The following is a 23,925-nucleotide window of genomic DNA, read 5'->3' as shown; positions in this document are numbered from 1 at the left end:
TACACGCAGTACTGTTGTCCAGTCCTCCTGCCGGAGCGCCGCTCTGCGCATGCGCCGCTCTGAAGTTTAGGCTGGGAGCTAGCATTGGGAGCTAGCCGGAGTGCCACTCTGCGCATGCGCCGCCCCGAAGTTTAGGGTGGGAGCTAGCACAGAGCTAGCATAGGGAGCTAGCACTGGGAGCGTAATGGCGGCCTCGGTGTTGTTGGGCTCTGTGGACAACGGAGGAGGAACCTTCACGATCGGAGGCGGCGGCGGCACCCGCAGCGCGTTAGCCGGGACCATCACCGGACTGGGCCCGGCGGGTCCGGCGCCCTGGAACCGCTCTGTGGACCGGGCTCTGGACGAAGCCTCGGCCACCGGGAGCCTGAACCTCAGCGCCCGGAAGCTCAAGGAGTTCCCCCGCAGCGCCGCGAACCACGACCTCACGGACACCACCAGAGCCGGTGAGCGGGACGGGGACCGGGACCGGAGACCGGGTCTCTTCAGTCCGCTAGCGGGACTCATACACAGCTGGGGGACCTGAGGGTCCAGCAGGAACCTTAAGGGACAGGGACTGAGGAGGACGGGCCGGTGATGTGACGGACAGGGTGTCAGTTCCCTGAGCGCGACAGACCATAATATAACTATCTAACAGCCAAACAGACCATAATATAACGATCCAACAGCCAAACAGACCATAATATAACGATCCAACAGCCAAACAGACCATAATATAACGATACAACAGACCATAATATAACGATACAGGGAACATGTCAGGTAACAGTCTGTCGTTACACATGTGAGGGAACAGGTAACAGTCTGTGTTGTTACACCTGTGAGGGAACATGAACATGTCAGGTAACAGTCTGTGTTGTTACACCTGTGAGGGAACATGAACATGTCAGGTAACAGTCTGTGTTGTTACACCTGTGAGGGAACATGTAACAGTCTGTGTTGTTACACCTGTGAGGGAACATGTAACAGTCTGTGTTGTTACACCTGTGAGGGAACATGTAACCGTCTGTGTTGTTACACCTGTGAGGGAACATGTAACCGTCTGTGTTGTTACACCTGTGAGGGAACATGTCAGGTAACAGTCTATGCTGTTACACCTGAGAGGGAACATGTAACAGTCTGTGTTGTTACACCTGTAAGGGAACATGTCAGGTAACAGTCTATGCTGTTACACCTGAGAGGGAACATGTAACAGTCTGTGTTGTTACACCTGTGAGGGAACATGTCAGGTAACAGTCTGTGTTGTTACACCTGAGAGGGAACATGTAACAGTCTGTGTTGTTACACATGTGAGGGAACATGTCAGGTAACAGTCTATGCTGTTACACCTGAGAGGGAACATGTAACAGTCTGTGTTGTTACACCTGTGAGGGAACATGTCAGGTAACAGTCTGTGTTGTTACACCTGAGAGGGAACATGTAACAGTCTGTGTTGTTACACATGTGAGGGAACATGTCAGGTAACAGTCTGTGTTGTTACACATGTGAGGGAACATGTAACAGTCTGTGCCGTTACACATGTGAGGCAACATGTAACAGTCTGTGCCGTTACACATGTGAGGGAACATGTAGCAGTCTGTGCTGTTACACCTGAGAGGGAACATGTAACAGTCTGTGTTGTTGCACCTGTGAGGGAACATGTAACAGTCTGTGCTGTTACACCTGTAAGGGAACATGTCAGGTAACAGTCTGTGTTGTTACACCTGAGAGGGAACATGTAACAGTCTGTGTTGTTACACCTGTGAGGGAACATGAACATGTCAGGTAACAGTCTGTGTTGTTACACCTGTGAGGGAACAGGTAACAGTCTGTGTTGTTACACCTGTGAGGGAACAGGTAACAGTCTGTGTTGTTACACCTGTGAGGGAACATGTAACAGTCTGTGTTGTTACACCTGTGAGGGAACATGTAACAGTCTGTGTTGTTACACCTGTGAGGGAACAGGTAACAGTCTGTGTTGTTACACCTGTGAGGGAACAGGTAACAGTCTGTGTTGTTACACCTGTGAGGGAACATGTAACAGTCTGTGTTGTTACACCTGTGAGGGAACATGTAACAGTCTGTGTTGTTACACCTGTGAGGGAACATGTAACCGTCTGTGTTGTTACACCTGTGAGGGAACATGTCAGGTAACAGTCTATGCTGTTACACCTGAGAGGGAACATGTAACAGTCTGTGTTGTTACACCTGTAAGGGAACATGTCAGGTAACAGTCTGTGCTGTTACACCTGAGAGGGAACATGTAACAGTCTGTGTTGTTACACCTGTGAGGGAACATGTCAGGTAACAGTCTGTGTTGTTACACCTGAGAGGGAACATGTAACAGTCTGTGTTGTTACACATGTGAGGGAACATGTCAGGTAACAGTCTGTGTTGTTACACATGTGAGGGAACATGTAACAGTCTGTGCCGTTACACATGTGAGGCAACATGTAACAGTCTGTGTTGTTACACATGTGAGGGAACATGTCAGGTAACAGTCTGTGCCGTTACACATGTGAGGGAACATGTAACAGTCTGTGCTGTTACACCTGAGAGGGAACATGTAACAGTCTGTGTTGTTGCACCTGTGAGGGAACATGTAACAGTCTGTGCTGTTACACCTGTAAGGGAACATGTCAGGTAACAGTCTGTGTTGTTACACCTGAGAGGGAACATGTAACAGTCTGTGTTGTTACACCTGTAAGGGAACATGTCAGGTAACAGTCTGTGTTGTTACACCTAAGAGGGAACATGTAACAGTCTGTGTTACACCTGTAAGGGAACATGTCAGGTAACAGCCTGTGCTGTTACACCTGAGAGGGAACACGTAACAGTCTGTGTTGTTACACCTGAGAGGGAACATGTAACAGTCTGTGTTGTTACACCTATGAGGGAACATGAACATGTCAGGTAACAGTCTGTGTTGTTACACCTGTGAGGGAACAGGTAACTGAGACGGAACATGTAACAGTCTGTGTTGTTACACCTGAGATGGAACAGGTAGCAGTCTGTGCTGTTACACCTGAGAGGGAACAGGTAACAGTCTGTGCTGTTACACCTGAGAGGGAACATGTAATAGTCTGTGTTGTTACACCTGAGAGGGAACATGTAACAGTCTGTGCTGTTACACCTGAGAGGGAACATGTAACAGTCTGTGTTGTTACACCTGAGAGGGAACATGTAACAGTCTGTGTTGTTACACCTGTGAGGGAACATGAACATGTTAGGTAACAGTCTGTGTTGTTACACCTGTGAGGGAACATGAACATGTCAGGTAACCGTCTGTGTTGTTACACCTGTGAGGGAACATGTAACCGTCTGTGTTGTTACACCTGTGAGGGAACAGGTAACCGTCTGTGTTGTTACACCTGTAAGGGAACATGTCAGGCAACAGTCTGTGCTGTTACACCTGAGAGGGAACATGTAACAGTCTGTGTTACACCTGTAAGGGAACATGTCAGGTAACAGCCTGTGCTGTTACACCTGAGAGGGAACACGTAACAGTCTGTGTTGTTACACCTGAGAGGGAACATGTAACAGTCTGTGTTGTTACACCTATGAGGGAACATGAACATGTCAGGTAACAGTCTGTGTTGTTACACCTGTGAGGGAACAGGTAACTGAGACGGAACATGTAACAGTCTGTGTTGTTACACCTGAGATGGAACAGGTAGCAGTCTGTGCTGTTACACCTGAGAGGGAACAGGTAACAGTCTGTGCTGTTACACCTGAGAGGGAACATGTAATAGTCTGTGTTGTTACACCTGAGAGGGAACATGTAACAGTCTGTGCTGTTACACCTGAGAGGGAACATGTAACAGTCTGTGTTGTTACACCTGAGAGGGAACATGTAACAGTCTGTGTTGTTACACCTGTGAGGGAACATGAACATGTTAGGTAACAGTCTGTGTTGTTACACCTGTGAGGGAACATGAACATGTCAGGTAACCGTCTGTGTTGTTACACCTGTGAGGGAACATGTAACCGTCTGTGTTGTTACACCTGTGAGGGAACAGGTAACCGTCTGTGTTGTTACACCTGTAAGGGAACATGTCAGGCAACAGTCTGTGCTGTTACACCTGAGAGGGAACAGGTTACAGTCTGTGTTGCTACACCTGACCATGGTCACTTCCTATTCCCATGTTCAACTTTAAACATGGAGACTAAAGTGTGTGTGTGTGTGTGTGTGTGTGTGTGTGTGTGTGTGTGTGTGTGTGTGTGTGTGTGTGTGTGTGTGTGTGTGTGTGTGTCTCTCTCTCCAGACATGTCCCGTAACCGTCTCTCAGAACTTCCTCTGGACGTTTGTCTCTTCGTGTCTCTGGAGAGTCTGAACCTTTACCAGAACTGTCTGAGGTCTCTACCGGAGAGTCTGCTGAACCTGCAGGCGCTCACCTACCTGAACCTCAGGTAACACACCTACCTGAACCTCAGGTAACACACCTACCTGAACCTCAGGTAACACACCTACCTGAACCTCAGGTAACACACCTACCTGAACCTCAGGTAACACACCTACCTGAACCTCAAGTAACACACCTACCTGAACCTCAGGTAACACATACACAGGAAGTGACACAGTATTGAGAGGCAGAGTCAGAAAAATAAACAAACTGTCTCTCTCTTCCCCCACCTGTCTCCCTCCCCTTACCTGTCTCCCTCCCCCTACCTGTCCCCTTACCTGTCCCCCTACCTGTCTCCCTCCCCCTACCTGTCCCCCTACCTGTCCCCTTACCTGTCCCCCTACCTGTCTCCCTCCCCCTACATGTCCCCCTACCTGTCTCCCTCCCCCTACCTGTCCCCCTACCTGTCTCCCTCCCCCTACCTGTCCCCCTACCTGTCTCCCTCCCCCTACCTGTCCCCCTACCTGTCTCCCTCCCCTTACCTGTCCCCCTACCTGTCTCCCTCCCCCTACCTGTCCCCCTACCTGTCTCCCTCCCCCTACCTGTCCCCCTACCTGTCTCCCTCCCCCTACCTGTCCCCCTACCTGTCTCCCTCCCCCTACCTGTCCCCCTACCTGTCTCCCTCCCCCTACCTGTCCCCCTACCTGTCTCCCTCTAGTCGTAACCAGCTCACCTGTCTCCCCCTGGTGGTGTGCCGGCTCCCCCTGAAGGTTCTGATCTGCTGCAACAACAAGCTGGTGTCTCTGCCGGAGGAGCTGGGCCAGCTGAGGCTGCTCACAGAGCTGGTGGGTCTGATCAAGTTATTGATCACAGTATTGATCAAGAGTTATGCTCTGTTCAGGGTATTGATCAATTGATCAGGAGTCCTGTAGTGATCAGTGTTATTGATCAGGAGTCCTGTAGTGATCAGTGTTATTGATCAGGAGTCCTGTAGTGATCAGTGTTATTGACGGTTCCCTCCTGCAGGACGTGAGCTGCAATGAGATCCAGACTCTTCCGTGTCAGGTGGGGCAGCTGGAGGCTCTACGAGACCTGAACATCCGGAGGAACCACCTGGTCCGGCTGCCTCCAGGTACACACACACACAGACACAGACACAGACACACACACACACACACAGTCCCACAGCGTGTGTGTGTTCTCAGAGCTGGCCGAGCTGCCTCTGGTGCGTCTGGACTTCTCGTGCAACAAGGTGAGCTGCATCCCCGCCTGCTACCGCCAGCTGTCCCAGCTGCAGAGCATCCTGCTGGACAACAACCCGCTGCAGAGCCCGCCGGCTCAGGTACGCACAGGAAGTGACCTCATCATTCAGCCACGCAGCGCCTGCTGGTGTTCATGAGTGTGTGTGTGTGTGTGCATGTGTGTGTGTGTGTGTGTGTGTAGATCTGCATCAAAGGGAAGGTCCACATATTCAAGTATCTGAACCTGGAGGCCAGCAAGACGACCCCCGACGACGACAGACGACCTCTGACCTTCAGCTCCTGGTCAGTTCTCCGTCTGCTCTGTTTGAAATGTGACTGTAACCTTCACAATGAAAGCCCAGTCTGCCACTGATAACCTTCACAATAAAAGCTGGAGGGAGGTTTGACTGACTGTAACCTTCACAATAAAAGCCTGTCTGTGTGTCAGTGTTGATGAGCTGTATCCCGGCCGTCCATACGGAGCGCTGGATTCTGGCTTCAACAGCGTCGACAGCGGAGACAAGAGATGGTCGGGGAACGAGGTCGGACACACACACACACACACACACACACACACACACACACACACACACACACACACACACGTCCTGTCCTCTATTTCCTGTCTGTGTGAGCTCACTTCCTGTCTGTGTGTCCAGCCTACAGAGGAGCTGTCGGAGCTGCCACTCAGAGTGGCCGAGATCAGCAGAGACCAGAGACACCGAGGAGGAGGAGGAGGAGGAGGAGGAGGAAGAGGAGGAGCTCTGGTGGCTAACGGCACACGTGAGTTCATCACGTTCAAAGAATGACAGATTATCATCAATGAACATGTGATTATTCAAAGAAAACTGGAGGATTTTTGTGACGGAGTCTTTCCTCCTTTCCTCCCCAGATGTGGAGTTGGAGCAGATAGACTTCATAGACAGCTGTGTGGAGGAGGAGGAGGAGGGGAGGAGGCGAGGAGGAGGCAGGGACAGCGTCAGCCTGAGCTCTCAGTTCATGGCCTACATCGAGAGACGCATCACCAGAGAGGTACAGGCTCCGCCTTAAAGGGACCGGCTCTGATCTAACCCTCACTGCTGTCCATGAGCAGCAGTTCCTGATGTAGTTTATTCTGAAAGGCTCTGTGTGACTTCCTGTCTGTTTCCAGGGTTCTCCTGTGAGAACCAACTCCAGGACAGAAGACACGAGGAGACACAACAGGTACATTAACACAACTAAGAATGACAAATAACATGCGGACCGTACACCAGCCCTGAGCTGTCTCACATCCTGTCTGTCTGCCTGCAGGAGTGCGGGTGATGGTGTTTCGGCGCCCTCTAGTGCCCACAGCCAGGTAACACCTCAAAGCAGCTGGTTCACGTCCGTTTGACCACCAAGTACTCTCTCAGCTACTCATGTCTGTCTGTCTGTCTGTCTCTCTGTCTCTCTGTCTCTCTGTCTGTCTCTCTGTCTCTCTCTGTCTCTCTCTCTCTCTCTGTCTCTCTCTCTCTCTGTCTCTCTCTCTGTCTGTCTCTCTCTCTCTCTCTCTCTCTCTCTCTGTCTCTCTCTCTCTCTCTGTCTCTCTCTCTGTCTCTCTCTCTCTCTCTCTGTCTCTCTCTCTCTGTCTCTCTCTACCTGTCTGTCTGTCCCTCAGAGAGCAGGAGGTGTTGTAGCTCCCGGCGGGGTGGAAAGGATGAGGAGGGAGGCTCAGCTCGCTGCTTTGAGGTACGACGAAGAGAGACACAAGAATCGACCTCTGCAAAGAGACTCCGTCACCAGCAACACTAAGGTACCAGTCTAACCAGTCACTCACTAGTCTAACCAGTCTAACCAGTCACTCACTAGTCTAACCAGTCTAACCAGTCACTCACTAGTTTGGCAGGCCAGCGTTTCTGAGATCGGGGTGAGACACGGAGAAAAGATGAATAGAACATCTTTGACGTGTAGAGTCTTGGCCAATCAGCAGTAAGATGTCTACAGCGGCTTAATTTCCCTGAAACTTGTTTTAATGGAAGCTAGTCAGCTTGCTAACACGTTAACTAAAGTTTTTGGGAGAGACAGCGAGCGTGACTACTGCCCTCTAGTGGTGGCTCCTCTCTGACTACTGCCCTCTAGTGGTGGCTCCTCTCTGACTACTGCCCTCTAGTGGTGGCTCCTCTCTGACTACTGCCCTCTAGTGGTGGCTCCTCTCTGACTACTGCCCTCTAGTGGTGGCTCCTCTCTGACTACTGCCCTCTAGTGGTGGCTCCTCTCTGACTACTGCCCTCTAGTGGTGGCTCCTCTCTGACTTCTGCCCTCTAGTGGTGGCTCCTCTCTGACTTCTGCCCTCTAGTGGTGGCTCCTCTCTGACTACTGCCCTCTAGTGGTGGCTCCTCTCTGACTACTGCCCTCTAGTGGTGGCTCCTCTCTGACTTCTGCCCCCTACTATGATCATAAAACGGATTTAATGATCACAACACTGGCTCCACCCACTCAGCTTGTCAGCTTCTCGACGTGTGACGCTCACTTGCCGCTGTTCAGCACTTGAGTGACGCCTGCCACTGACTCACCCCCACTGCTAGTCTAACTAGTCTAACCGGTCACTAGTCTAACTAGTCACTCACTAGTCTAACCAGTCACTAGTTTAAATAAATCAGTGTTTAGAGTCTCACATCAGAAGGTTTCTGTCTTTGTTTTTCAGCATAAACCATCTCAGAGTCCAACAAAGTCCAGTCCAGACAGTGAGGTGAGACTCTACAACAGACGCGTGCATCACAACAACTGACGCGTGCATCACAACAACAGACACGTGCATCACAACAACAGACACGTGCATCACAACAACAGACACGTGCATCACAACAACTGATACGTGCATCACAACAACAGACACGTGCATCACAACAACTGACACGTGCATCACAACAACAGACTCGTGCATCACAACAACAGACACGTGCATCACAACAACTGATACGTGCATCACAACAACTGATACGTGCATCACAACAACAGACACGTGCATCACAACAACAGACACGTGCATCACAACAACAGACACGTGCATCACAACAACAGACACGTGCATCACAACAGCTGACACGTGCATCACAACAACTGACACGTGCATCACAACAGCGGACGCGTGCATCACAACAACAGACGCGTGCATCACAACAGCTGACACGTGCATCACAACAGCTGACACGTGCATCACAACAACTGACACGTGCATCACAACAGCGGACGCGTGCATCACAACAACAGACGCGTGCATCACAACAACTGACACGTGCATCACAACAACTGACCCGTGCATCACAACAGCTGACGCGTGCATCACAGCAACAGACACGTGCATCACAACAACAGACACGTGCATCACAACAACAGACACGTGCATCACAGCAACAGACACGTGCATCACAACAGCTGACGCGTGCATCACAGCAACAGACACGTGCATCACAACAACAGACACGTGCATCACAGCAACAGACACGTGCATCACAACAGCTGACGCGTGCATCACAGCAACAGACACGTGCATCACAACAACAGACACGTGCATCACAACAACAGACACGTGCATCACAGCAACAGACACGTGCATCACAACAACAGACACGTGCATCACAGCAACAGACACGTGCATCACAACAACAGACACGTGCATCACAGCAACAGACACGTGCATCACAACAACAGACGCGTGCATCACAACAACAGACACGTGCATCACAACAACTGACGCGTGCATCACAACAGCTGACGCGTGCATCACAGCAACAGACACGTGCATCACAGCAACAGACACGTGCATCACAACAACAGACGCGTGCATCACAACAACAGACACGTGCATCACAACAACAGACGCGTGCATCACAACAACAGACGCGTGCATCACAACAACTGACCCGTGCATCACAACAACTGACACGTGCATCACAACAACTGATGCGTGCATCACAGCAACAGACGCGTGCATCACAACAGCTGACGCGTGCATCACAACAGACGCGTGCATCACAACAGCAGACGCGTGCATCACAACAACAGACGCGTGCATCACAACAACAGACACGTGCATCACAACAACTGACGCGTGCATCACAACAACAGACGCGTGCATCACAACAACAGACGCGTGCATCACAACAACTGACCCGTGCATCACAACAACTGATGCGTGCATCACAGCAACAGACGCGTGCATCACAACAGCTGACGCGTGCATCACAACAGACGCGTGCATCACAACAGCTGACACATGCATCACAACAGCTGACGCGTGCATCACAACTGACCCGTGCATCACAACAGCTGACACATGCATCACAACAGCTGACGCGTGCATCACAACAACAGACGCGAGCATCACAACAACAGACGCGAGCATCACAACAACAGACGCGAGCATCACAACAACTGACGCGTGCATCACAACAGCTGACACATGCATCACAACAACTGACGCGTGCATCACAACAACAGACGCGAGCATCACAACAACAGACGCGAGCATCACAACAACAGACGCGAGCATCACAACAACTGACGCGTGCATCACAACAGCTGACACATGCATCACAACAGCTGACGCGTGCATCACAACAACAGACGCGAGCATCACAACAACAGACGCGAGCATCACAACAACAGACGCGAGCATCACAACAACAGACGCGTATCACATCTAATCATTTGTATGTTGTGTCCGTGTTAAAGGTCCAGATTTTAAAATGGATTCAGTTCAGGACGTGTTGAACCCCAGATCCCACTGTGTGGAGATCCTGGACAACTTATTTTATTATCAGAATCAGATTTGTTGTAGTTGCTAAATCAATGTTTTAGCCCCACTCCTCCCAATGTAGGCCACGCCCCTCCATGAATGTTCACCCTCATGTCTGTCTGTCCATGTGTGTTCAGAATGTCTACCCCTCCAGACGCTCCACCCACACAGATGACTCCGCTCTCTTCATGGTAAGAATTTGGCCCCACCCCAAAAAATCTACTAACAACAAAAAAGAAAATGAAAAGTGACTCCCATTTTAGATTAAACATGGATAGTAGAAGTAATACTGGTGATGATGTCATCATACACACTGATCTGACTGAATCTACCTAAATGTGAATGATTTTAATCAGCGGATAATGTACCTTCCACACCTGTCCCCTCATTCACTCATTCCTCATCACCCTGTCACGTCCTCTCGATCAGAATATGTAGCTCCTGTTCGTCCGTAGTTTACTGAGGGTCTGTCTACGCTGTGATATGGAAGATAACACTTAGTCTCTATTGGACATGTAACGTGAACTTCCTTCTGTATTATCAACACAATCATGATATGAAAACTAAATTTTCTTCTTCTTCTTCTGTCAATCCTTCATGTTTTATTCTTCCTCTCATCAACTTTGATTTTCTTCATATTTGTTCTTTTTATATTTGTCTTTTCTTCACTTTCTCTTTAGTTTGTTCCTCCTATTTAACCTCCATCCCTGTCTGTCCCTCTATCTCTGTCTGTCTGTCCCTCTGTCTGTCTGTCCCTCTATCTCTGTCTGTCTGTCCCTCTGTCTGTCTGTCCCTCTATCTCTGTCTGTCCCTCTATCTCTGTCTGTCTGTCCCTCTATCTCTGTCTGTCCCTCTATCTCTGTCTGTCTGTCCCTCTATCTCTGTCTGTCCCTCTATCTCTGTCTGTCTGTCCCTCTATCTCTGTCTGTCTGTCCCTCTGTCTGTCTGTCCCTCTATCTTTGTCTGTCCCTCTATCTCTGTCTGTCTGTCCCTCTATCTCTGTCTGTCTGTCCCTCTATCTCTGTCTGTCCCTCTGTCTGTCTATCCCTCTGTCTGTCTGTCCCTCTATCTCTGTCTGTCCCTCTATCTCTGTCTGTCTGTCCCTCTATCTCTGTCTGTCCCTCTGTCTGTCTATCCCTCTGTCTGTCTGTCCCTCTATCTCTGTCTGTCCCTCTATCTCTGTCTGTCTGTCCCTCTATCTCTGTCTGTCCCTCTATCTCTGTCTGTCTGTCCCTTTGTCTGTCTGTCTGTCTGTCTATCTCTGTCTGTCCCTCTATCTATCTTTGTCCGTCTCTATCTATCTCTGTCTGTCCCTCTATCTCTGTCTGTCTGTCCCTCTGTCTGTCTGTCTGTCTGTCTGTCTGTCTGTCTGTCTGTCTGTCTGTCCCTCTCTCTCTGTCTGTCTGCCTGTCTGTGTCTCAGTGTGTGCTGGTGTTTGAGACAGACTTTAACACAAACACTATAAAAAGACGTCCTGGTTCACACAGACAGGTTTGTGTCTTTAGTGTGTCCACTGTTGTCTTCTTGTCTCTGTCTGCCGACTGGTCCCAGCTGATCTGAGATCAGTAAAGTAGAGTCTGTGAACCTCATGGATCTGATCTGAGATCAGTAAGTAGAGTCTATAAACCTCATGGAACTGATCTGAGATCAGTAAGTAGAGTCTATAAACCTCATGGAACTGATCTGAGATCAGTAAGTAGAGTCTATAAACCTCATGGAACTGATCTGAGATCAGTAAGTAGAGTCTATAAACCTCATGGAACTGATCTGAGATCAGTAAGTAGAGTCTATAAACCTCATGGAACTGATCTGAGATCAGTATTAGTTATGGAGAATAAGTAGCTGACATGACACAAGGGACATCCATCTCCCCTGTGGACAGTTTCTTCTTCTACTCTCTGTTTACTGGTGGATTGCAGACATTCATAGAGCGCAGCTTACAGCGCCACCTCCAGACCAGAGACGAGAAGACAACAGAGACGTCACAGCTGAGCTCTGTTCTTTAAACAGCTTTTATTCCTGCCTGTCTGTCTGTCTGTGACTGGAGTGTCTGTAGACGACTGTCATTCTTACGCTTCTGATAGCTCCACCTCCTGTTTGCTGCAGGTACTGCAACCTGCATGCTGCCTGTCTGCCTGTCTGCCTGTTTGTCTGCCTGTGTGCACGTCTCACTGTCTAAGAAAGCCATGTGCTGATTTCAAAGTGTATTTAAACGATGCCTCTGGTGTCATTCTAGATGTTAATCATTATTAAATCTCTCGTTGGTTCGTCCCTCTATACGGTCTGATTTCCTGTCTGTCTTTGGTTCCTCCTGAAGACAACTTTATCTGTAGCGTTCATCAAACATCAGTCCACTGTGGTGCTCCAGTTTGTTTAAGTGATGATGAAGATGAAGGCTCTCTGCTTCATCAGAATACAACATGGACTGTTCCATGACGTGTCTGTGTTGTGTCTCTGCAGGGCGAGGACCGAGCGGCTCTGTCTCCAACAGGTGAGACCACACTTCAACGACTCCGTCACGCTTCACTGAACGAGTCCTGTTTTCTGATCCTTTGTCTTTTCCTCCCAGCCAATCAGTCGCCTTCGTACCCTAGCTCAGGGGGCGTGGCCTCCTGTCGGACAGCCGGCGTGAGACCGGAGAGCTTCCTGTTTCGTCTGGGCCAGAAAGAAGAGAAGAGGAAAGGTGAGGTGTTCAGTAGAAGTAGGACTGAGGTACACATGGTAGTAGAAGTAGGACTGAGGTACACATGGTAGTAGAAGTAGGATTGAGTTACAAACGAGTAGTACAAAGGTACACATGGTAGTAGAAGTAGGATTGAGTTACAAACGAGTAGTACAAAGGTACACATGGTAGTAGAAGTAGGATTGAGTTACAAACGAGTAGTACAAAGGTACACATGGTAGTAGAAGTAGGACTGAGGTACACATGGTAGTAGAAGTAGGACTGAGGTTCACATGGTAGTAGAAGTAGGACTGAGGTACACATGGTAGTAGAAGTAGGACTGAGGTACAAACGAGTAGTACAAAGGTACACATGGTAGTAGAAGTAGGACTGAGGTACACATGGTAGTAGAAGTAGGACTGAGGTTCACATGGTAGTAGAAGTAGGACTGAGGTACACATGGTTGTAGAAGTAGGACTGAGGTACACATGGTAGTAGAAGTAGGACTGAGGTTCACATGGTAGTAGAAGTAGGACTGAGGTACAAACGAGTAGTACAAAGGTACACATGGTAGTAGAAGTAGGACTGAGGTTCACATGGTAGTAGAAGTAGGACTGAGGTACACATGGTAGTAGAAGTAGGACTGAGGTACACATGGTAGTAGAAGTAGGACTGAGGTACACATGTTTGTAGAAGTAGGACTGAGGTACACATGGTAGTAGAAGTAGGACTGAGGTACAAACGAGTAGTACAAAGGTACACATGGTAGTAGAAGTAGGACTGAGGTACAAACGAGTAGTACAAAGTTACACATGATAGTAGAAGTAGGACTAAGGTACACATGGTAGTAGAAGTAGGACTGAGGTACACATGGTAGTAGAAGTAGGACTGAGGTACACATGGTAGTAGAAGTAGGACTGAGGTTCACATGGTTGTAGAAGTAGGACTGAGGTTCACATGGTTGTAGAAGTAGGACTGAGGTACACATGGTAGTAGAAGTAGGACTGAGGTACACATGTTTGTAGAAGTAGGACTGAGGTACACATGGTAGTAGAAGTAGGACTGAGGTACAAACGAGTAGTACAAAGGTACACATGGTAGTAGAAGTAGGACTGAGGTACACATGGTAGTAGAAGTAGGACTGAGGTACACATGGTAGTAGAAGTAGGACTGAGGTACACATGGTAGTAGAAGTAGGACTGAGGTACACATGTTTGTAGAAGTAGGACTGAGGTACACATGGTAGTAGAAGTAGGACTGAGGTACACATGGTAGTAGAAGTAGGACTGAGGTACACATGGTAGTAGAAGTAGGACTGAGGTACACATGGTAGTAGAAGTACGGCGTGAGACCGGAGAGCTTCCTGTTTTGTCTCGGCCAGAAAGAAGAGAAGAGGAAACGTGAGGTGTTCAGGTGCAGCCAGTAAATCATAAATTCAGATCGTACCCGTGGTCGACAGATTGCCTCCACGTGGCTCTCAACATGGCGGAGCCGGCAGCTATCTAACAACGCTAACGGTGTTTATCAGCTGTGACCTCACCGATTAAGAGCTTTAGTGCAGAGCGATCCAACGTGTGATTACCGTGAGTTCTTCTACCTGGTTCTATCTGATCTACCTGGTTCTACCTGTTCTATCTGGTTTTATCTGATCTACCCGTTCTATCTGATCTACCTGGTTCTACCTGTTCTATCTGGTTCTATCTGATCTGATCTACCTGTTCTATCTGATCTACCTGTTCTATCTGATCTACCTGGTTCTATCTGATCTACCTGGTTATATCTGTTCTACCTGGTTCTACCTGCTCTATCTTATCTACCTGTTCTACCTGGTTCTATCTGTTCTACCTCTTCTATTTAATTTATCTGATCTACCTGGTTCTGGTTCCATGGTGATGCTCAGTATGTGACTCAGCTGGTCCTCTGGTCCTCAGGTGAGGCTGCTGCTCAGATGCAGGAGACTCCTGCTGCTCCTCCTCTGGTTGGACAAGATGCTGAGCTGGTGGAGCAGCTCAGGAAGGTTGGTACCAGGGTTCTCCAGGATTACAGGGTTCTCCAGGGTTACAGGGTTATCCATTGTTCCAGGGTTCTCCAGGGTTACAGGGTTCTCCAGGGTTACAGGGTTATCCATTGTTCCAGGGTTACAGTGTTATCCATTGTTCCAGGGTTCTCCAGGGTTACAGGGTTATCCATTGTTCCTGGGTTCTCCAGGGTTACAGTGTTATCCATTGTTCCTGGGTTCTCCAGGGTTACAGTGTTATCCATTGTTCCAGGGTTCTCCAGGGTTACAGTGTTATCCATTGTTCCTGGGTTCTCCAGGGTTACAGGGTTATCCATTGTTCCAGGGTTACAGTGTTATCCATTGTTCCTGGGTTCTCCAGGGTTACAGTGCTATCCATTGTTCCTGGGTTCTCCAGGGTTACAGTGTTATCCATTGTTCCAGGGTTCTCCAGGGTTACATTGCTATCCATTGTTCCAGGGTTCTCCAGGGTTACATTGCTATCCATTGTTCCAGGGTTCTCCAGGGTTACATTGCTATCCATTGTTCCAGGGTTACAGTGTTATCCAGGGTTACAGGGTTATCCATTGTTCCAGGGTTACATTGCTATCCATTGTTCCAGGGTTCTCCAGGGTTACAGTGTTATCCATTGTTCCAGGGTTCTCCAGGGTTACATTGCTATCCATTGTTCCAGGGTTCTCCAGGGTTCTCCATTGTTCCAGGGTTCTCCAGGGTTCTCCATTGTTCCAGGGTTACAGTGTTATCCATTGTTCCTGGGTTACAGTGTTATCCATTGTTCCAGGGTTACATTGCTATCCATTGTTCCAGGGTTACAGTGTTATCCATTGTTCCAGGGTTACAGTGTTATCCATTGTTCCAGGGTTACAGTGTTATCCATTGTTCCAGGGTTCTCCAGGGTTACAGTGTTATCCATTGTTCCAGGGTTCTCCAGGGTTACAGTGTTATCCATTGTTCCAGGGTTACAGTGTTATCCATTGTTCCAGGGTTCTCCAGGGTTAAGGGTTTCTACATCGTTATAGTGTTCTACATTTTTACAGGGTTCTCCAGGTGTCTCACTCTCTCTGTCTGTCCACTCTCTATCTCTGTCTGTCTCTGTCTGTCTCACTCTCTATCTCTGTCTGTCTCACTCTCTATGTGTCTCACTCTCTCTCTGTCTCACTCTATATCTCTGTCTGTCTGTCTCACTCTCTATCTCCCTGTCTCACTCTCTATCTCCCTGTCTCACTCTCTCTGTCTTTCTCTCTGTCTGTCTCACTCTCTATCTCCCTGTCTCACTCTCTGTCTGTCTCACTCTCTGTCCAGAACATCGAGGCTCGCCTGAAGGTGTCGTTGCCTAGCGACCTGGGAGCCGCTCTGACAGACGGGGTGGTGCTCTGTCACCTGGCCAATCACGTGAGGCCTCGGTCCGTCCCCAGCATCCACGTCCCCTCCCCCGCCGTGGTGAGTGTGTTGTTGTTGTTGTTGCTGCTGCTGCTCTGGTTATTGTTATAACTCTGGTTCTGTGTCCTGCAGCCTAAACTCACGATGGCCAAATGTCGACGGAACGTTGAGAACTTCCTGGAGGCGTGTCGCAGGATCGGCGTTCCACAGGTAACTCGCCTGGGACGCCTGTTATTGGTCAGAGATGAGGTCACAAAGAGGGCGTGGCCTGACTCCAGGCTCTCTGTGACATCACTGTCTGCTTCTCCTCAACTAACAACTTTCTTTCTTCTCTTTCATCTTCCCGCCTTTCATGAATCCGTTTATTATTTATTATCTATGATTTATTCTGTCCATCCTCACGCCACCCCGCCCTCTCAGGACCGTCTCTGCTCAGCGGGGGAGGTCCTGGAGGGGGTGGGCTGCGGCCTGTACGGGACGGTGGGCGTGTTGCTCTCGTTGGCTCCGCCCCAAGCCGGCCCCTCCCCCCGGGTCCAGCTGGCGGGCTTCGCCCTCTTCTACCTGTCCGTCATGTCGGCGCTGTGCGCCGTCTACGTGCGGCTCTCGTCGGTCTGAGGACGTTCTGAAGCCTCCAGTTTGGTGATTTGAACGTCGCCATCTTGTTTTCTCCGCAACCAGAGGACAGGAAGTCACCATATCTGGAATGAGGAGGAGTGGCGTAGAGACCTGTCGTAGAGACCTGTCAATCACCCTGTAGCCCCGCCCTAAAGCGCCCCCTGCTTTATGGTCTGTTTGACTCTAAATGACCATAATTTACTAAATGAACATCATGCTGTATTGAAGAAGACTTGAAACTAGAGATTGAGACATAAACTCATGTTTACAATGTTTACTGAGGGAATACATCAAGAGAAGTAGAGTCATTTATATAGACTTCTATACAACCAGAGGAGTCACCCCCTAGTGGTCAGTAGAGAGAATGCAGCTTTAACACATGAAGCATAGACTTCAATACAACCAGAGGAGTCACCCCCTGGTGGTCAGGAGAGAGAATGCAGCTTTTACACATGAAGCATAGACTTCTATACAACCAGAGGAGTCACCCCCTGGTGGTCAGGAGAGAATGCAGCTTCAACACATGAAGCATAGACTTCTATACAACCAGAGGAGTCGCCCCCTGGTGGTCAGGAGAGAGAATGCAGCTTTAACACATGAAGCATAGACTTCTATACAACCAGAGGAGTCGCCCCCTGGTGGTCAGGAGAGAGAATGCAGCTTTAACACATGAAGCATAGACTTCTATACAACCAGAGGAGTCACCCCCTGGTGGTCAGGAGAGAATGCAGCTTCAACACATGAAGAGTAGACTTCAATACAACTAGAGGAGTTGCCCCCTAGTGGTCAGGAGAGAGAATGCAGCTTCAACACATGAAGCATAGACTTCAATACAACTAGAGGAGTTGCCCCCTAGTGGTCAGGAGAGAGAATGCAGCTTTAACACATGAAGCACAGATATGCTTCCCTGCAGCCACATCCACCACCAGATGACCTAGATGACCTATAACGGGCCGGTGTAAACCCGATCAGAACTAGTTTGGACCACAGGGACCATGTTGCAGCTCTGTGAAGTGTGGAGATAAAACGAAGCGGTTCAATCATCCAACAAGCAGCTCTGATGGAGAAGACTGGCTCCTCCTCTCTCTTGTCCCGGGGCTTGCCTGCAGAGCTCCAGAGGGAGGCGTCCCCATGAGATGCCCGGACCACCTCTGAAGGTCCTGTTTGAGCCCAGACAACCCGCTCTTCCCAAAGTGACCACGAATCCATCCCCTGCTGGTTATGTGTGGCATCAGACAGAGCATTTGTACCGATGCTTTTCTCACAAGCTACGTTCTCCAGCTCCTCCTGGAGGATCCCAAGGTATCCCCTCCGTGAGAGTCTCCATGTGCCACGAACGTCTCCATGAGTACGAGAAGAACTCCGTTGGGTTGAAAGTCTCCCTGATCTCGTTCTTTTGATCATTACTTGCCATCAGGTTAGGCCCTGAACCAGGATCCAATACCCATCACTCCTGAACCAGACCGGAGCAATCCAGAGCCAGAACTCTGTAGGAAAGGGTAGGATTGTATTTTGTAAGGCCAGAAGAATCCTCCGAAGCTTTGAGTTGTGACGTGGTTTCAGTCAGACCAGGTGACCGAGACGAGCTGCGACTAGTTGGTCTGTCCTTGTTCTTTATTTGGGACTTGTGTCTGACTGTTTAAAATAGTTTTTACTGTTTGTAAAGCCCCCTCTATAAAAACTGTAAAGTTAGTTTTTCTCATCTCTCTCGTCTGAGGTTCTAGTCTCTCTAGTCTGAGGTTCTACTCTCGCAGGTTCTAGTCTCTCTAGTCTGAGGTTCTACTCTCGCAGGTTCTAGTCTCTCTAGTCTGAGGTTCTACTCTCGCAGGTTCTAGTCTCTCTAGTCTGAGGTTCTAGTCTAAGGTTCTAGTCTCTGAGGCTCTTGTCTTTCTCGTCTGAGGTTCTGGTCTCTAGTCTGAGGTTCTACTCTCGCAGGTTCTAGTCTCTCTAGTCTGAGGTTCTAGTCTCTGAGGTTCTAGTCTCTCTAGTCTGAGGTTCTAGTCTCTGAGGTTCTAGTCTCTCTACTCTGAGGTTCTACTCTCACAGGTTCTAGTCTCTCTAGTCTGAGGTTCTAGTCTGAGGTTCTAGTCTCTGAGGTTCTCGTCTCTCTAGTCTGAGGTTCTACTCTCGCAGGTTCTAGTCTCTCTAGTCTGAGGTTCTAGTCTGAGGTTCTAGTCTCTGAGGTTCTAGTCTCTGAGGTTCTAGTCTCTGTAGTCTGAGGTTCTAGTCTCTGAGGTTCTAGTCTCTCTAGTCTGGGGTTCTACTCTCGCAGGTTCTAGTCTCTGAAGCTCTCGTCTCTCTCTTCTGAGGTTCTAGTCTCTGAGGCTCTCGTCTCTCTAGTCTGAGGCTCTAGTCCAGGGGCGGGCAATTAATTTTCCCAAGGGGCCACATGAGAAATTTGGACCGTTGTGGAGGAACTAATAGTCTGAACATAATTAACTCAATATGAATGTTATTACTTTATTAAAAAACTGTATATTATATGGTTTTGAGCTGCTACTGGTAAGAATACATGTTACAATAAGGCTATGAAAATAAGTTAAAAAATGTAATTTCATTTTTTAAGATTTTTTTTAAACCTTACCTTAAATATGTATGTTAAAGACCAGCAATTTATTAACTTTGAACAAAAGCAATAAGTGCTTTTGATGTTTTCCAGTTCAGTTGTTCTTACTCAGAGAAAAGTCCAGTCTGTTGTCTTGAACAAGAGCATGAAGTCTGGTTGAGTGAGGTGGAGATGAAGGACAGCTGACAGGTATCAGAGAGAGGATCTGATCTGTACATCTTCTGAGCAGGCCTCCTCATGTGAGGAACGTTCTCCTCTTTGAGAGAAGAATAAAGATCCAGAAGTGATCCTGACTTAAAGTGCTCTGCCATAGTGGATCAGATCCGCGGTGGCTTTGTGCGATTAATGTTCAATCTGGAGGCGGAGACTGCAGCGCGAGGCTGCTTGGGAGGCGGGGTCTCACGCAGCACCCGCTGCTCGCTGAGGACAGAAACTGCAGAACATTACGCTTTCACTTCAGTCTCCAAATCGGCAACACTGCCCGTAGTGAGGCTGCGTAAGCGCACGCCTGCACGCACACATAAATAAATCGCCTTCAAAGTAAAAGCAATGCCGTTTGTATTGCATTCATGGCTTGCACCTTATTTATTTATTTTTCATTTTTGATTGACCTCACTGGGAGAGCCGCGGGCCGTAAGATGCCCAGGTCTGTTCTAGTCTCTGAGGCTCTCGTCTCTCTCATCTGAAGTTCTTGTCTCTCTAGTCTGAGGTTCGAGTCTCTGAGGTTCTAGTCTCTGAGGCTCGCGTCTCTCTCATCTGAAGTTCTTGTCTCTCTAGTCTGAGGTTCTAGTCTCTGAGGCTCTAGTCTCTGAGGCTCGCGTCTCTCTCGTCTGAGGTTCTAGTCTCTCTAGTCTGAGGTTCTAGTCTCTGAGGCTCTAGTCTCTGAGGCTCGCGTCTCTCTCGTCTGAGGTTCTAGTCTCTCTAGTCTGAGGTTCTAGTCTCTGAGGCTCTAGTCTCTGAGGTTCTAGTCTCTGAGGCTCGCGTCTCTCTCGTCTGAGGTTCTTGTCTCTCTAGTCTGAGGTTCTAGTCTCTGAGGCTCTAGTCTCTGAGGTTCTAGTCTCTGAGGCTCGCGTCTCTCTCGTCTGAGGTTCTAGTCTCTGAGGCTCTAGTCTCTGAGGTTCTAGTCTCTGAGGCTTGCGTCTCTCTCGTCTGAGGTTCTTGTCTCTCTAGTCTGAGGTTCGAGTCTCTGAGGTTCTAGTCTCTGAGGCTCGCGTCTCTCTCGTCTGAGGTTCTAGTCTCTGAGGCTCTAGTCTCTGAGGTTCTAGTCTCTGAGGCTCGCGTCTCTCTCATCTGAGGTTCTAGTCTCTGAGGTTCTAGTCTCTGAGGCTCGCGTCTCTCTCATCTGAAGTTCTTGTCTCTCTAGTCTGAGGTTCGAGTCTCTGAGGTTCTAGTCTCTGAGGCTCGCGTCTCTCTCGTCTGAGGTTCTAGTCTCTGAGGCTCTAGTCTCTGAGGTTCTAGTCTCTGAGGCTCGCGTCTCTCTCGTCTGAGGTTCTAGTCTCTGAGGCTCTAGTCTCTGAGGTTCTAGTCTCTGAGGCTTGCGTCTCTCTCGTCTGAGGTTCTAGTCTCTGAGGTTCTAGTCTCTGAGGCTCTAGTCTCTGAGGTTCTAGTCTCTGAGGCTCTAGTCTCTGAGGTTCTAGTCTCTGAGGCTCTAGTCTCTGAGGTTCTAATCTCTGAGGTTCTAGTCTCTGAGGTTCTAGTCTCTGAGGTTCTAGTCTCTGAGGCTCTAGTCTCTGAGGCTCTAGTCTCTGAGGCTTGCGTCTCTCTCGTCTGAGGTTCTAGTCTCTGAGGTTCTAGTCTCTGAGGCTCTAGTCTCTGAGGTTCTAGTCTCTGAGGCTCTAGTCTCTGAGGTTCTAGTCTCTGAGGCTCTAGTCTCTGAGGTTCTAATCTCTGAGGTTCTAGTCTCTGAGGTTCTAGTCTCTGAGGTTCTAGTCTCTGAGGCTCTAGTCTCTGAGGTTCTAGTCTCTGAGGCTCTAGTCTCTGAGGGTCTAGTCTCTGAGGTTCTAGTCTCTGAGGCTCTAGTCTCTGAGGTTCTAGTCTCTGAGGTTCTAGTCTCTGAGGCTCTAGTCTCTGAGGTTCTAGTCTCTGAGGCTCTAGTCTCTGAGGTTCTAATCTCTGAGGCTCGCGTCTCTCTCGTCTGAGGTTCTGGTTTGAGGTTCTAGTCTGAGGTTCTAGTCTCTGAGGCTCTAGTCTCTGAGGTTCTAGTCTCTGAGGCTCTAGTCTCTGAGGTTCTAATCTCTGAGGCTCGCGTCTCTCTCGTCTGAGGTTCTGGTTTGAGGTTCTAGTCTGAGGTTCTAGTCTCTAGGTACCTCCTAGATGTAACAAGTCATTTCTCCTGGACTTCCTGTTTGGTGACACGAGCCAACATGGAACCAGACTTTGGACAGAATTATGTATGAACTCTTTCCTGTAAAAGAAGCTCAAGAACACGATGATGATGTCATGACTAGAGGACGGTTATATGATGATGTCATGACTAGAGGACGGTTCTATGATGATGTCATGACTAGAGGACGGTTATATGATGATGTCATGACTAGAGGACGGTTCTATGATGATGTCATGACTAGAGGACGGTTATATGATGATGTCATGACTAGAGGACGGTTCTATGATGATGTCATGACTAGAGGACGGTTATATGATGATGTCATGACTAGAGGACGGTTATATGATGATGTCATGACTAGAGGACGGTTCTATGATGATGTCATGACTAGAGGACGGTTATATGATGATGTCATGACTAGAGGACGGTTCTATGATGATGTCATGACTAGAGGACGGTTATATGATGATGTCATGACTAGAGGACGGTTATATGATGATGTCATGACTAGAGGACGGTTCTATGATGATGTCATGACTAGAGTACGGTTATATGATGATGTCATGACTAGAGGACGGTTCTATGATGATGTCATGACTAGAGGACGGTTATATGATGATGTCATGACTAGAGGACGGTTATATGATGATGTCATGACTAGAGGACGGTTATATGATGATGTCATGACTAGAGGACGGTTCTATGATGATGTCATGACTAGAGGACGGTTATATGATGATGTCATACTCTTGTGCAGGCAGTTGTTCTCCTGCTAAATGCTTTTAAAGTTGTTCAGAATCCCCCTCTTCAACTGAAAGGTGTTCTAAATGCAGATGAGACAAAGCATATGTTGTTTTCAAACAGTCGGAGTAGAGCGCAGAACATCCCTTCAGGTCTCTCTTGAAGGAAGTGAAATAGAGGTTGTTGAGTCTTATACATATATATAATATATAATATCTGGGTATTCTGATTGATGACTCCCACCTTTCAGCCACATGTACAGTACTGCTGCTTTTTACCTGTGTTGGACTACGGTGATCTTCTTTATATGATCCTCTGATAACTGTCTAGCTCTCTCATTGGTACTCCTTCATTTATGAGGCCATCCTTGGTCTGCTCCCAGACTCACTGTGTGTCTCATCATGAATGTGTTGCAGAATGATTTAAAGCTCAGAACTGAAGCCACTGACTGTGTTTACCTCTAGAATGAGAGAGAGGCAGGTTCCCAACATGTGAATGTTTCTTAATGAACTCTGTTACTCACTGTCTCTTGTCTTGTTCTGTGTGTTGCTGCTGTCTGGACCAGCTCTCCTCCAGAACACATGTTTAGTCTCAACGGGTTACATGAAGCTGAATATATAACATAAATACATATCATTTAACATTAATATGATATAATATATATATATATTTCTTTCCTCCATCAGTTCATTTTGTTTCTCCATCCCATGTGTTGTCATGGTTACTGTTGAGTTGCTCTTTATTTTGGTTTCCATCCGTTGACCCCTCCCCTTTTCTTTTGTCCCGCTTTGTGTCTTCTTCTGTGGTGTCCGTCTCCGTAGACTGAGCTGTGTCTTCCTCTCCACATCCTGGAGGAGCGAGGGCTCCCCCTGGTGGCCGGGACCGTCAGCGCGCTGCTGGAGCTGGCCCCGCCCAGACACGCCGTCACCACGACGACCACCACGCCCCCCGCCAGCATGTAGATGCCACCGCCGCGCGCGCTCAGTCCACTTCCTGTTCCGCTCAGTCCACTTCCCGTTCCGCTCAGTCCACTTCCTGTTCCGCTCAGTCCACTTCCTGTAGTCCACTTCCTGTGCCACTCAGTCCACTTCCTGTTCCGCTCTGTCTACTTCCTGTTCCGCTCAGTCCACTTCCTGTAGTCCACTTCCTGTGCCACTCAGTCCACTTCCTGTAGTCCACTTCCTGTGCCACTCAGTCCACTTCCTGTTCCGCTCCGTCTACTTCCTGTTCCGCTCAGTCCACTTCCTGTAGTCCACTTCCTGTTCCGCTCAGTCTACTTCCTGTTCCGCTCAGTCCACTTCC

General features: G+C 48.8%; 1 protein-coding gene across 1 annotated transcript; it reads left to right on the top strand.

The window, feature by feature from the left end:
• Positions 1 to 184: 184 nt before the first annotated feature.
• On the top strand, positions 185 to 23,585 carry lrch3 (leucine-rich repeats and calponin homology (CH) domain containing 3; the record flags this gene model as incomplete). The annotated part of the gene is made up of 20 exons (XM_079225220.1): positions 185 to 443; positions 4,242 to 4,386; positions 5,038 to 5,164; positions 5,346 to 5,451; positions 5,525 to 5,661; positions 5,763 to 5,863; positions 6,009 to 6,102; positions 6,220 to 6,343; positions 6,453 to 6,592; positions 6,711 to 6,763; positions 6,851 to 6,896; positions 7,197 to 7,331; positions 8,223 to 8,267; positions 10,454 to 10,507; positions 12,777 to 12,807; positions 12,886 to 13,011; positions 14,910 to 14,995; positions 16,298 to 16,435; positions 16,508 to 16,585; positions 23,445 to 23,585. The coding sequence occupies 20 exons, from the start codon at positions 185 to 187 to the stop codon at positions 23,583 to 23,585; spliced, it is 2,166 nt and encodes a 721-aa protein (XP_079081346.1).
• Between the last annotated feature and the right edge of the window lie 340 nt (positions 23,586 to 23,925).

The sequence above is a fragment of the Taurulus bubalis genome (genome assembly GCF_910589615.1).
Source record: "Taurulus bubalis genome assembly, chromosome: 10".
NCBI classification, from domain to species: Eukaryota; Metazoa; Chordata; class Actinopteri; order Perciformes; family Cottidae; genus Taurulus; species Taurulus bubalis.
Note: the sequence above shows the minus strand (reverse complement) of the source record. Positions and strands in the feature narration are given on the sequence as shown.